Source organism: Balaenoptera musculus, chromosome 8 (assembly GCF_009873245.2).
Source record: "Balaenoptera musculus isolate JJ_BM4_2016_0621 chromosome 8, mBalMus1.pri.v3, whole genome shotgun sequence".
Taxonomy (NCBI): Eukaryota; Metazoa; Chordata; class Mammalia; order Artiodactyla; family Balaenopteridae; genus Balaenoptera; species Balaenoptera musculus.
Window position 1 is genome coordinate 25,632,122 of NC_045792.1, and position 14,566 is coordinate 25,646,687.

The 14,566-nt window shown below is 34.7% G+C and overlaps 1 protein-coding gene across 1 annotated transcript in view; it reads right to left on the minus strand.

Annotated features, from left to right (window-relative positions):
- Nucleotides 1–14,566, minus strand: part of GUCY1A2 (guanylate cyclase 1 soluble subunit alpha 2) — a 415,463-nt gene that overhangs the window by 193,383 nt on the left and 207,514 nt on the right. Inside the window, exon 5 of the mRNA XM_036861930.1 lies at nt 6,718–7,203. Coding sequence (XP_036717825.1) covers nt 6,718–7,203 — 486 coding nt within the window. The remainder of the gene's footprint in view (nt 1–6,717; nt 7,204–14,566) is intronic.

Genomic DNA, 14,566 nt, shown 5'->3' on the forward strand with positions numbered 1-14,566 from the left:
CAGTTCCCATAATCTTTGTGTCCAGTCCCAAGGTCTTGTATTCCCTAAGAGTGAGCCTGGATTTCTGTTCCTTCCTACTTTGCTGGACTCAGCTCTTCCACCTGGATTTACAATACTTGTATTCCCTTGCCAATGTGAACTTTGTGTTGTTGGTTTTTAGATCTCAACGTCAGATTCCCTGATCTAACAAAATTCTGGTCCAGGCATGTCCTGGTTGCCCCATCCTGTCTTTCTACTCTTTCTTCCCAACCCAAGCCTGACACTGATACTCAGCGTTTAACTCTACAAACATTTGTAAACCAGGTTTGGAGTTTGTGATGGGAATGCCTCTCTACTCCCACCCCAAGAGAGGAAAGTATTTTATTACTAACATGCTTTAGAGTTGCCTGGCCAAGGTGATTTTAAAAAATATCAACTTTTATTGAGTTTCATTCTTTTAAAATTATACCCCTTATTGCCTGCACTTGGGATCACTGATCCCACTGTTTCCTTGGTATACTACTTCTCCATAAGAGAAATTAAGGGAGAAGATGCTAGCTAGTTTCTGACAAAAAGGGAGTATGGCAAATGGGAGAGTCCCTAACTTTTAAAGATGCAGCTTCTCAGAACTCTGAACTATTTGTGACTCAAGAGATGGGAGTGGAATTGGGTTATGTTGTCATAGTGTTTTCCTTATCATTTGACAGTACAACTATAGTTACTGATCACGTAAAATAGTTTTGAAACAGTTTTCACTTTTGCAATTATTTGATCTTTGTCTAGATCTTTTTCCACAGCCTAAACTTGTGGGAAAATTGTAGGTTTTAGAATCAGACAAGTGTCGGTTCAAATTCTGATTCAATAGCAATATTATCTGGATTATTTAACTTCTCTGAAATTTAGTTTATTTACCTGAAAATGGAGATAATGTAACAAGTCCACATGTTAGTCATGGGGTATTAAATGAGATCATATTTTATTCTTTTCTAATAAGCACTGAGTACACTTTAGTTATGTATACACAAAAGCATACAAAATAATCACATAATACATACCCACTCCCATATGTCCAAATGTACCTATCTGAGAAATAATAATGACAACTAACACATCCATTTACTACTATACACCAGGTGCTAATCTTAACTTTACAGTTTATAAAACTGGAGGGAAGTTAAGAAAGTGTTAAAGGTGAAAAGGTGAGAGCTGTAAGGAGTGTATTTAAGATAGCACTGGGAAACTGCAGCCTTGGCTGAGTGCAATAAGAGGAGCATGGAGAAAGATTCATCCTCCTCTTTACTTCTCCTTTATTTCAAACTAAAGGTCTTGGCAAAGACAAAAATATAAAATGAGGCAAAACTCACATTATATTGCTTCAACATCCAATACTATTATCACTACATTTAGTTATTATTTATTATTATCTATATACAATTGGCTTAAAAAGTTAGAGTTACTTGTTCTTTATTTTGTTTATTCTCTACCCCTTATAAAACCTGAGGAGCAAAATATTATATAATATATTATGTTGATTATTTGCTGAATATTTGCTTTTCTAATTATGAGATCAAAATTATAATCCATGCTTCCTTCAATTTACTTTGTTCTTATTTAGCATTCATACACCTGTAACATCTTGGCAGTCAAGCATTTTTAATGACTAATTTTCTCAATGCTTGCAATATGCACAGTAAAATATACACCATCTTCCTTAACCTCCTACTTTATAGGAAGCTTGATTATTTTAGCAGAACCTTCTTATTATGGCCTAATTTAGTTAAATTCTGGCATTATAATTCATCACTGCATCATCTCCCTTATGATAGGAAAACATAATAAGATAATAAGATGATCAAGAGAGGGGCAACGAATAAATTTAGAGACTGGATTCTTACTGCATGTAACAGACTTTGAATGCCTTCTGTGAGGCACTCTCTCTAGTTCTCTAGTTCTTTTTTCTTAACATTCAGCTTTACTTGGTTTCCCTTCACTTTTCTAACATAAAACAAAAGTGAGCCATACCTTATTTATCTCTGTGGTATAATTATTCCACCAAAAATTCTACACATACTTTAAATCCAACAAAATACTTTTAAATTTTATAAAATCAGCAGATTTATAATCCTTAAAAAATTTCTGTCACCTTTGGGATTTTTTTCAATAGCAATTAAAATTTTAGCAAATAGTTCTTGGTATAAAATTGCACTGTGTAAATGTTCTAGAAAATAATCTGGAAAGATTACAATAATTAAAAACCTTAAATTAGGCCAGTCAGATTGAGAATTTCTAAATTATATACCTCCTAATGGAGTTCTCATAATGTATTGATACTTCATTTTATCCTAAACAAGGGTAATATTCTCTTTTTTTGTCCTTCCCTCTCTCTGGCCATATCATTACTCTGGCTTCAGCACATATTGTGTTTCCTGGTCTGGATCCCCCAGATTCAACCTCCATAAGCCTGAGTAAACATCAAAGCCACCGTATACACCTATCATACCAGATACATATACACACTAGTATTGGAGATGCATTAAAAATACCTGGCTCTGTTGATGGTTTCCTTTGCTGTGTAAAATATTTTAAGTTTAATCAGATCCCATTTGTTTATTTTTTGCTTTTGTTAAAATTACTCTAGGAGATAAATCCCCAAAAATATTGCTGAAATTTCTGTCAAAGAATGTTCTGCCTATGTTTTCCTCTAGGAGTTTTATAGTATCCAGCGTTACATTTAGGTCCTTAATCCATTTTGAGTTAATTTTTGTATATGGTGTTAGAGAATGTTCTAATTTCATTCTTTTACAAGTAGTTGTCCATTTTTCCCAGCACCACTTATTGAAGAGAATGTATTTTCTCCATTGTATATCCTTGCTTCCTCTGTCACAGATTAATTGACTAAAACTGTGTGAATTTACTTCGGGGCCCTCTATTATGTTCCACTGATCTATGTGTCTGTTTTTGTGCCAGTACCATATGGTTCTGATGACTGTAGCTTTGTAGTACAGTCTGAAGTCAGTTATGGAGTTGTTTCCTCCAGCTCCATTTTTCTTTCTCAAGATTGTTTTGGCTCTTTGGGGTCTTTTGTGTTTCCACATAAATTTTAAAATTATTTGTCCTAGTTCTGTAAAAAATGTCATTGGTGTTTTGATAGGGATTGCATTAAATCTATAGATTGCCTGATGTAGTATGGTCCTTTTAACAATATTGATTCTTCCAATCCAAGAACACAGTATATCTTTCCATCTGTTTGTGTCATCTTCAATTTCTTTCATCCATGTCTTATAGTTTTCTGAGTACAGGCCTTTTACCTCCTTAGGTAGGTTTATTCCTAAGTATTTTATTCTTTTTGATGTGACGGTAAATGGAACTGTTTCTTTAATTTCTCTACAGATTTCTGTATATTAACTTTGTATTCTGTAACTTTACCAAATTCATTGGTGAGCTCTAGTAGTTTTCTGGTGACATCTTTAGGTTTTTTATTTATAGTATCATGACATCTGCAAACAGTAACAGTTTTACTTCTTCTTTTCCAATTTGGATTCCTTTTATTTTCTTTTCTTCTTATGATAGTCATGGCTAGGACTTCCAAAACTTTGTTGAATAAAAGTGGTGAGAGTGGACATCTTTGTATTGCTCCTGATCTTAGAGGAAATGCTTTCATCTTTTCACCATTGAGTATGATGTATGATGTATGATGTTAGCTGTTGGGTTTTCATATATGGCCTTTTTCATGTTAAGGTATGTTCCCTCCATGCCAATCTACTGAACACAGAAGATATTTGCAAACGATATGACCAATAAGGGGTTAAAATCCAACACATATAAACAGCTTATAAAACTCAACATCAAAAACACAAACAACCTGATTAAAAATGGGCAGAAGAACTGAATAGACATTTTTCCAAAGAGGAAATGCAGATGACCAACAGGCACATGAAGAGATGCTCAATATTGTTAATCATAAGAGAAATGCAAATCAAAACCACAACAAGATATCACCTCACACAGGTCAGAATGGCTATCATCAAAAAGAAAACAAATAACAAATGTTAGCAAGGATGTGGAGAAAAGGGAACCCTCTTACACTGTTGATGGGAAGGTAAATTGGTACAGCCACTGTGCAGGTAAATTGGTGCAGCAGTAACCAATTTTGAGGTTGCTCAAAAAACAAAATACAGAACTACCAAATGATCCAGCAATTCCACTCTTGGGTATATATCAGAAAGAAACAAAAAGAGTAATTCAAAAAGATTCTTGCACCCCAAAGTTGCTAGCAACATTATTTACAATTGCCAAGGAATGGAAGCAACCTAAGCGTCCATCAACAGACGAATGGATAAAGATGTGGTATATGTAGACAATAGATACTACTCAGCCATAAAAAGAATGAAATTTTGCCATTTGTAGCAACATGGATGGACTTAGAGAGCATTATGCTAAGTGAAATAAGTCAGACAGAGAAAGACAAATACTGTATGATATCACTTACATATGGAATCTAAAAAATACAACAAACTAGTGAATAAAACAAAAAAGAAGCAGACATCATAGATATAGAGAACAAACTAGTGGTTACCAATGGGGAGAGTGAATGGACAAGGGGCAAAATAAGGATGGGATAAAAAAGGGGTTACTGTGGTACTGTATAAAATCATATGTATGAAACTTTTGAAAACTGTAAAGCACTATAGGATTTAAAGAATCATACATTCAATTAAAAAAACAAATTAAAAAAAAAAACCACCTGGCTCTGGTATCATTTTACCTTATAATTTATTGCTAAAATTTCATAAGAAAGTTCAGTTTAAGAGAATCTGTGAACCAAACAGTTTTGTTTACTTTTCAATATATATATGAAAGATGGAAAGCAGAGTCTTGAGTACCTGAGAATGAGTAGATCCATTCTGTAATTTAAAACTTGCTGATAATTATTTATAATTATATGAACCTTACCAGTTTAATAAAATATAGGAAAATTTGAAGTTATTCAGTATATTTCCACAGATTTTCTTTTTCTGTGAGGTGTCCTAGCTTATCTCCAGGAAAGGAAGACTTGATGTCTGTGAAATGAACTGTATTTTTAAAACTTGAAATTGTTTTTGTACCCTCAGAAGATATCACATTTCTTCTTTTCTCAATACCAAACTGATACTTATATTTAAATCAGGGATTTCCATGTTTTACCAGAAAAGAATCTATTTTTCATGCTCATTTAGTTGCACAGCCTTAGAGCCACAAAAACATATGACTACTTTAGCTGAAGGAAACTAACACTGCAAATCAATGATTTAGAAGGAAGCAATTGTGGTTGCAGAGCTTGGTGCAATAGTGCCCAAACTCTGGAGAATTCCCTGGTGGTCCAGTGGTTAAGACACCATGCTGTCACTGTCATGCATGTTCAATCCCTGGTCAGGGAACTATGATCCCTCAAGCAGGGTGGCCAAAAAAAAATAGTGCCCAAAATCTGAAGGAAAAAGAGTGCTGGAAATTTAGGACAATCTGCTCTCTCTTCTGGAATTGACAGTGATAGACTCATCATGTCTCTGGTTTAGGATCAGACATTTGGCTGCCTCTGCCATAAATTACATAAAAATAAACTATAAGGAAGTTAAATATAATTTATAAAAACTCTTATTTTGTATAACAAAGCAAATCCCTCATACATATGTCACACTGAGTGTTTACCACTCAGAAGAGGCTTTCTAAAATATTTAACATTGGTTGTATATCATACATAATGGAACTAGTGAATATCTTTCCATAAAGGAGAGACACCTTAATGAAAACACCCTCTGGATCATAATATGAAACTAAAATGTGAAACAGATTCTTTCTGAATCTGCTTATGTGCAGATCATACTACGAAAGAAGTAGAAGTCTAGATGATTAGTAAAGAAGAAAAAAAAATCTAAAATTCACTAGTTTGTTTGTACTAAAAGTAATTGCTGTCCTCCATATTAAAAAAAAAAAAGCCATGCACCCTGACATTTTGCAATCCATGAGAAATTTTATGTAAAGTTACAGTTATTCATTACGTAGACATGAAGCTGAATCACTCAAAATATTGCTATAATTTTAATAAGAAATTAATAAGGGGTTTGCCAAATTAGACTAACAAATGGTGACTTGTATACATTTTCAAAACTCTTCCATTAAGTAGCTTGGAAAATTAAGGTGCTTACACTAAAAACCATTGGTTATTTGGACAATAGCTAGAATATTTACATGTATTCTTTCAGAATTACAGGGACCTCAATTAATTGACTGTGAAGAGCAAACTACCGATTAACCATGACCTAACTCACAATGCAATGCATGTTTTAACATAAATTGCTGTTTCCTTTTAACTGTCAATATAAAACTTTTACTTTATATCGTAATCCTACTCTTTAGGAAAAACTAATTATATGGTTAAAAGTTGCCTAGATTTCAGCAAGTTTATTTATTTATTTTTGATAATAATGAATTTAGAGTACTAGTTCTATAGAATTTTTCCTTACTGAGCAATATCATGATTCACAGTTAGCTATGTCAATAGTATAAATCAACTCATAATGAAAGCTTACTCATAGAGCAGAAATGCTTGTATTCTGTATAAATATTGATATTTCTAAATTAAAATTATCCACCATTTACTATCAAGTTTAAAAAGAGAAATAGATTGTATGCTTGTAATTTAATTAAGATGACAATTTACTACTAAAAAGTATTTATATATAAGTAACTAAACCCCTTTACCTTATAAATATCCAAAAATCCACATTGGTGGTCAAATCTTGTGTACAGTTCATTCAGCATGCTGATTACTTGCATGGGGGTACACTGGGCACATATGGCTGTGAAGCCAACAATGTCTGAAAAGAGCATGGTGACATCATCAAACTTTCTGGCTTGCACTTGCTGCCCTTGCCACAATTGCTGGGCTACATCACCAGGGAAAATAGAATATAGAAGATCCACTGTTTTTTTTTTCTCTTCTTCCAGGGCCTGGTGAGTTCTTTCTAAAGTTGCTTTTAATTTATCCATCCTCTTCTTCAAGCCATCTTGGGCCTTTGCCTGCTCCCCAACCAAAATTACATCTCGGGTAGCATCATGGATAGGGATGTCCGAGAGATGCAGCCCTCGTCCCATGAGTTCATCCAACTTGTCCACACATGGAGAACCCAAGAATAAAATAGAATTTGATTCTGAGACATGGATCATTTGTCCTTTAACTTCCATCACCTGCAAAATTAACACAGAATTTTGATCAGCACTATTCACATAGTAGGTTCACAAAAATTAATTTATTGTCTGATGGAGAGGAAGAACAAGAAATAAGCTCTATTGAATTTCTGCATTCATATAGGCAAATTTAAATGTGATTTATGGCCAATATAAGTTATGATTCTAAACAGAAGCATTTGTTATTGTTTCCCACTTGGTCACTTTCTTAACACAATGATCAAATGGAAAGGAAGGAAGATCAATGAGAAAGGAAACAGGAAAACATTTTCATTCAAAATGAAATTGCACCCAGGTACATCATGAAACTGGTTCATGAGCCAGTTCAAAAACTTTCAACCTGCTTAGTAATAGTAGAATTAGGATAAATCCATCTGTCAATATAACTGCCTTTAACTGTCATTAAAATAATACTCAGACAATAAGTCCAGGAGACTCAATGAATACAAATAATTGTTTAGCCTTATGTAAGTCATTTTTCACCAGCTGTAGTCCTATGAAAATATATTAGATTTTGCACTGACTAGATTAGTTGACAATTCATTTGTTCTTAAAAATAAAAAATTAAACTAGATGTCATTAAGCCAGTATTACCAGAAAATAACAATCAACTAGCATGTTCAATATAAGCTAAAAATAGCCCTCCAGATTGGGACAGTATTAAAGGAATTCAGTTAATAAGATAAAGAATCTGAAGATGTAGTAATTTAAATCTATCCCTCCTTTCTGTACTATTTGACTGGAGAATTTGAGAACTGATGTTTAATGAAAAACTTCATGAACACTGGTTTATGCTATTTTAGCTTGGTTCCCCAAGGAACACTCAGAGGGGATAAGCACCAGTAGGGAAGGAAGGAAGACTTAGGATATGGTTATGCAAATATAGTTATTTGGGTAAGGATAAGATATTTCAGCACATCTGGAGAGGAAGCTAGCTGTAATTACCTGGAGAGAACAGCCTATAAGTAGACCACCTGAGACTGTGTATCAGTTGTATCTATGTTACTTTCCCCAACTACATGGAATGTATTCAATACATTTATTTTCTTTTGTTCTTCATAGCATGAAGTAGTTAGGCTAGTTGATGAAATTGGAGGCATAGAACAAATATGGGGTAAAACTAAAGAGATTTGGATTTGTAAGCCTGCAAATGTTTTACTTTGTTCCCCCTGCACCATTTACCAAGATCTAGTCTACATAAGGAAATAAAATTGAATCCTTGTTTCATGTCATATTTTTAATGAAATGAAATGTTCACTTTTTTATGTAAAGATTCTGCTAGTGTTCAGTATTTCAGCATTTTTTACATAATACTCTCATTTATTCATTGAAGTGTTATTGAGTGTTTGCTATTTACTAGTACAGCTCTGGATGATAAGCATAAAAAGATAAAACAAGGTTCCTCTTTTCAAAGTTATCACAGTATGGAAGGGAGAGCCAAATCTATATAGCCCATAGAATAGAATGAAGAAGGCCCTTCAATTCCCAATTTGAGGTGGGCTCTCAAAAGATGGCAGGCTACAGTTTGAATACAAAGAAAGTAATTGTCCTGAAAAGTATTTCCAGATTATTACATATATGCCTGATATGCTTTTTGGGGGGAGGGGTTTGTTAATGATATATACTTGTTAGAATATTAAAGGTGTAATAAAGAAGATACACATAATGTACAACCTCATAGTTTAAAAATTAGTACTTTAATTTTTTTTTCTTATGATTTAAGGTAAAAGCAAACCTCTGATATTCATAGATTTAGACCTCCCTCTGGTCTTTCCCTTTTTTTTCTCAGATTTCTTTTTAATTATTTTCTTTTTCTTCTACATCTTATTTTCTTCTCCCTTCTCCTCTTTGTTCTTTGGACTTACTCTTTTTTTTTTTTTCCAATATGCTATCTTCATTCAGTCTTTATCTCTCCTGCTTGCCTGGCTTTCTTTCTCATCACTGGTTTCCTTCATCTTCCTCACTGGTGCTTCCTTTTTCTTTTTCTTTCTCTTTTTTCCCTATGTATTAATCTCCACATTTACCATCACAAATCGACTTTTTTCTTCTCCACATTTACTTTCACCTCCTTTTTTATTTTAAATATGAAATCAGTATATGTATACAGGCATAAACAATATTATACATTATTTGCTATGTGTAATAAAAAAGAGTGTTTTTCTTTAACTTACAAAGAAGCTGGATGCAATATGTTATACTCCACCTCAAAAAAACAAAACATAAATATAGTCTTGATTTATATATGGCATTAGTTCATTTTTTGAAGTCTCTGAATCAGCAGAGCCTGAGAGAATAAAATAATTGCTTACTTCTTACATTACAGAAAAAAAAATTCATGAAAGAGAAACCACAATACACACAGTAAATAACTTAATTTTAGAATATTTTTCATCAGTGAATTTTTTCCTTATTTATAATTGGACAAATATCACTGGAGCATTTTGTCTCTGTCATAAATGCAGGTTTAGCCTAATTGGAAAATAATATAAATTATTTCTCTTGAATTGTTTTTGCTTTATTATAATTATAAATTCAGATATTCACCATGATTGCATTTATTGATTTAGCAATATGCACAACTATTATAGGAACTACGTATTTTTATGTAGAGGAGACAAATTTGTGGAAAACTACATTAAATTAAAACATCCCCTTAAGGTTTTATTGCATTCTAAATTATATTAAAGTTTTAATAAAATAGCATAAGGCAGAATGAAAATAAAATGTCTTTAAATCTATCAGATTTCATAAATTGGTAAGCATAATAGAGGGGAATGGGCTAAAAAATAGAATGGAGCTGACAGAGGATAGGATCAGTGAGGATAGTTCCATAGAATTTACTCAATCTGAACAAGGAAAATAGACTGAAAAAAATAAACAGAGCTTCAGGGACCTGTAGCACAATAACAAAAAATCCAACATTCATATCATGGGAGTCCTAGAAGCACTTGAAGTAATAATGGCTGAAAGTGTCACAAATCTGATTGAAGATATAAACACTCAGAATCAACAAGCTATGTGAATCTCTAGTAGGATAAAACCAAAGAAATCCATTTCAAGACACATTATAAATTTTGAAAACTAAATTCAAAGAAAATATCTTGAAAATAGTCACAGAGAAAAGATGCATTACTTATAGGGAACACTAACTTGAATGGCAGTTGATTTCTCATCTGAAACTATGGAGGTCAGAAGAAAGTAGTACATTTTTTTAGATATTGAAAGAAAAGAAGTGTCAATTGCGAATTCTATGTGTGGGGAAACTACTCTTCAAGAATGAAGGAGGAATAAAGACATCTGCAAATGAAGGAAAGCTAAAAGTCTTTGTCCTAACAGAACAGCTAAAGAAAGATCTTAAAATTGAATGAAATAAGAGAAATAATGTTCTAAGGAGCATCAGGAAGGGAAACAAGAATGGAAAGACTAAAAATACTGGTAAATACAATAGATTATCCTTCTCCTCATAAGCTGTCTAAATCACATGTGATGATTGCAACAAAAATTATAACACTAACGATTCTCATTACAAGTGTCCTCCTTATAAGAGAAAAGCAGAGGCAGATTACACACACACACGAAGACAGTGTGAAAACAGAAACAAAGATTGGAGTGACGCAATCACAAACCAAGAAATACCAAGGCATGCCAGTAGCCACCAGAAGCTAGAAGGGTCAAGAAACCTATTCTCCTCCAGATCATGTGGAAAGAGCAAGGAGCTATCCACACTTTGATTTTAGATTCTGACCTCTAGGGCTGTGAAAGAATAAATGTCTGTTGTTTTACACTACCCAGTTTGTGGTTATTTGTTACAGTAGCCACAGGAAACTGATACAGATCAGAACAACAAAATCAACAAATAAGATCTAATTGACAGATGTAGGGTGATCCACCCAACAGCAGAAGAATACATATTTTTCAAAGAACCTGTGTAACATACACTAAGACTGACCATATTGTAGGCCATGAAAAAAAAACACAACGAATTTTTGAAATTCAAATTATATGGAATATGTTCTCTGACCACAAGGAATAAAACTAGAAATAAAGACATATCCATAATAGCCAAATATTGGAAACAATCCAGGCGTATTTCAGTGGGTGAATGGTTAAACCAAACATGAGTTACTATTCAGCAATATAAAGAAATTGTACATTGATATAGGCAAAATAATAGATAAACTTGTAGGGAATTATGCTAAATGAAAAATTGCTGGGGGAGGAACCAAGATGGCAGAGCAGAAAGACGTGCTCTCACACTCTCTTGCGAGAACACCAGAATCAAAACTAGCTGCTGGACAATCATCGACAGGAAGACACTGGAACTCACCCAAAAAGATACCCCACATCCAGAGACAAAGGAGAAGCCACAATGAGATGCTAGGAGGGGCACAATTACAGAAAAATCAAATCCCATAACTGCTGGGTGGGTGACGCACAGACTGGAAAACACTTGTACCACAGAAGTCCACCCACTGGAGTGAAGGTTCTGAGCCCCACGTCAGGCTTCACAACCTGGGGGTCCGGCAATGGGAGGAGGAATTCCTAGAGAATCAGACTTTGAACCCTAGTGGGAATTGACTGCAGGACTTTGACAGGAGTGGGAGAAACAGAGACTCCACTCTTGGAGGGCACACACAAAGTAGTGTGTGCAGAGGGACCCAGGGGAAGGAGCAGTGACTGCAGGGGATATTGAACCAGACATACCTGCTAGTGCTGGAGGGTCTCCTGCAGAGGTGGGGGGTGGCTGTGGCTCACCGTGGGGACATGGACACTGGCAGCAGAAGTTCTGGGAAGTACTCCTTGGCGTGAGCCCTCCCAGAGTCTGTCATTAGCCTCACCAAAGAGGCAGGTAAGCTCCAGTGTTGGGTTGCCTCAGGCAAAACAACCAACAGTGAGGGAACCCAGCCCCACCCATCAACAGTCAAGTGGATTAAAGTTTTACTGAGCTCTGCCCACCAGAGCAACAGTCAACTCTACCCACCACCAGTCCCTCCCATCAGGAAACTTACACAAGCCTCTTAGATAGCCTCATCCACCAGAGGGCACATAGCAGAAGCAAGAAGAACTACAATCCTGCAGCATGTGGAACAAAAACCACATTCACAGAAAGATAGACAAGATGAAAAGGCAGAGGGCTACATACCAGGTGAAGGAACAAGATAAAACCCCAGAAAAACAACTAAATGAAGTGCAGATAGGCAACCTTCCAGAAAAAGAATTCAGAATAATGAGAGTGAAGATGATCCAGGACCTCGGAAAAAGAATGGAGGAAAAGATCAAGAAGATGAAAGAAATGTTTAACAAAGACCTAGAAGAATTAAAGAACAAACAAACAGAGATGAACAATGCAATAACAGAAATGAAAACTACACTAGAAGGAATCAATAGCAGAATAACGGAGGCAGAAGAACGGATAAGTGACCTGGAAGACAGAATGGTGGAATTCACTGCTGTGGAACAGAATAAAGAAAAAAGAATGAAAAGAAATGAAGACAGCCTAAGAGACCTCTGGGACAACATTAAATGCAACAACATTCGCATTATAGGGGTCCCAGAAGGAGAAGAGAGAGAGAAAGGACCAGAGAAAATATTTGCAGAGATTATAGTTGAAAACTTTCCTAACATGAGAAAGGAAATAGCCACCCAAGTCCAGGAAGCACAGCGAGTCCCATACAGGATAAACCCAAGGAGAAACACGTCGAGACACATAGTAATCAAATTGGCAAAAAGTAAAGAAAAAGAAAAATTATTGAAAGCAGCAAGGGAAAAATGACAAATAACATACAAGGGAACTCCTATAAGGTTAAGAGCTGATTTCTCAGCAGAAACACTACAAGCCACAAGGGAGTGGCATGATATACTTAAAGTGATGAAAGGGAAGAACCTACAACCAAGATTACGCTACACGGCAAGGATCTCATTCAGATTCGATGGAATAAATAAAAGCTTTACAGACAAGCAAAAGCTAAGAGAATTCAGCACCACCAAACCAGCTCTACAACAAATGCTAAAGGAACTTTTCTAACTGTGAAACACAAGAGAAGAAAAGGTTCTACAAAAACAAACCCAAAACAATTAAGAAAATGGTCATAGGAACATACATATCAATAATTACCTTAAACGTGAATGGATTAAATGCTCCAAGCGACAGCACTAGCTCGCTGAATGTATACAAAAAAAAAAAAGACCCGTATATATGCTGTCTACAAGAGACCCACTTCAGACCTAGGGAAACATACAGACTGAAAGTGAGCGGATGGAAAAAGATATTCCATGCAAAGGGAAATCAAAAGAAAGCTGGAGTAGCTATACTCATATCAGATAAAATAGACTTTAAAATAAAGAATGTTACAAGAGACAAGGAAGGACACTACATAATGATCAAGGGATCAATCCAAGAAGAAGATATAAAAATTATAAATATTTATGCAACCAGCATAGGAGCATCTCAATACATAAGGCAACTGCTAACATCTATAACAGAGGAAATCAACAGTAACACAGTAATAGTGGGGGACTTTAACACCTCACTTACACCAATGGATAGATCATCCAAAATGAAAATAAATAAGGAAACAGAAGCTTTAAATGACACAATAGACCAGATAGATTTAATTGAAATTTATAGGACATTCCATCCAAAAACAGTAGATTACATTTTCTTCTCAAGTGCGCATGGAACATTCTCCAGGATAGATCACATCTTGGGTCACAAATCAAGCCTCAGTCAATTTAAGAAAATTGAAATCATATCAAGCATCTTTTCTGACCACAACGCTATGAGATTAGAAATGAATTACAGGGAAAAAAACCCGTAAAAAACACAAACACATGGAGGCTAAACAATACGTTACTAAAAAACCGAGAGATCACTGAAGAAATCAAGGAGGAAATCAAAAAATACCTAGAGAAAAACGACAATGAAAACACGATGATCGAAAACCTATGGAATGCAGCAAAAGCAGTTCTAAGAGGGAAGTTTATAGCTATAAAAGCCTACCTAAAGAAACAAGAAAAATCTCAACTAAACAATCTAACCTTACACCTAAAGGAACTAGAGAAAGAAGAACAAACAAAATCCAAAGGTAGCAGAAGGAAAGAAATCATAAAGATCAGAGCAGAAATAAATGAAATAGAAACAAAGAAAACAATAGCAGAGATCAATAAAACTAAAAGCTGGTTCTTTGAGAAGATAAACAAAATTGATAAACCATTAGCCAGACTCATCAAGAAAAAGAGGGAGAGGCTCAAATCAATAAAATTAGAAATGAAAAAGGAGAAGTTACAACAGACACCACAGAAATACAAAGCATCCAAAGAGACTACTACAAGCAACTCTATGCCAATAAAATGGACAATCTGG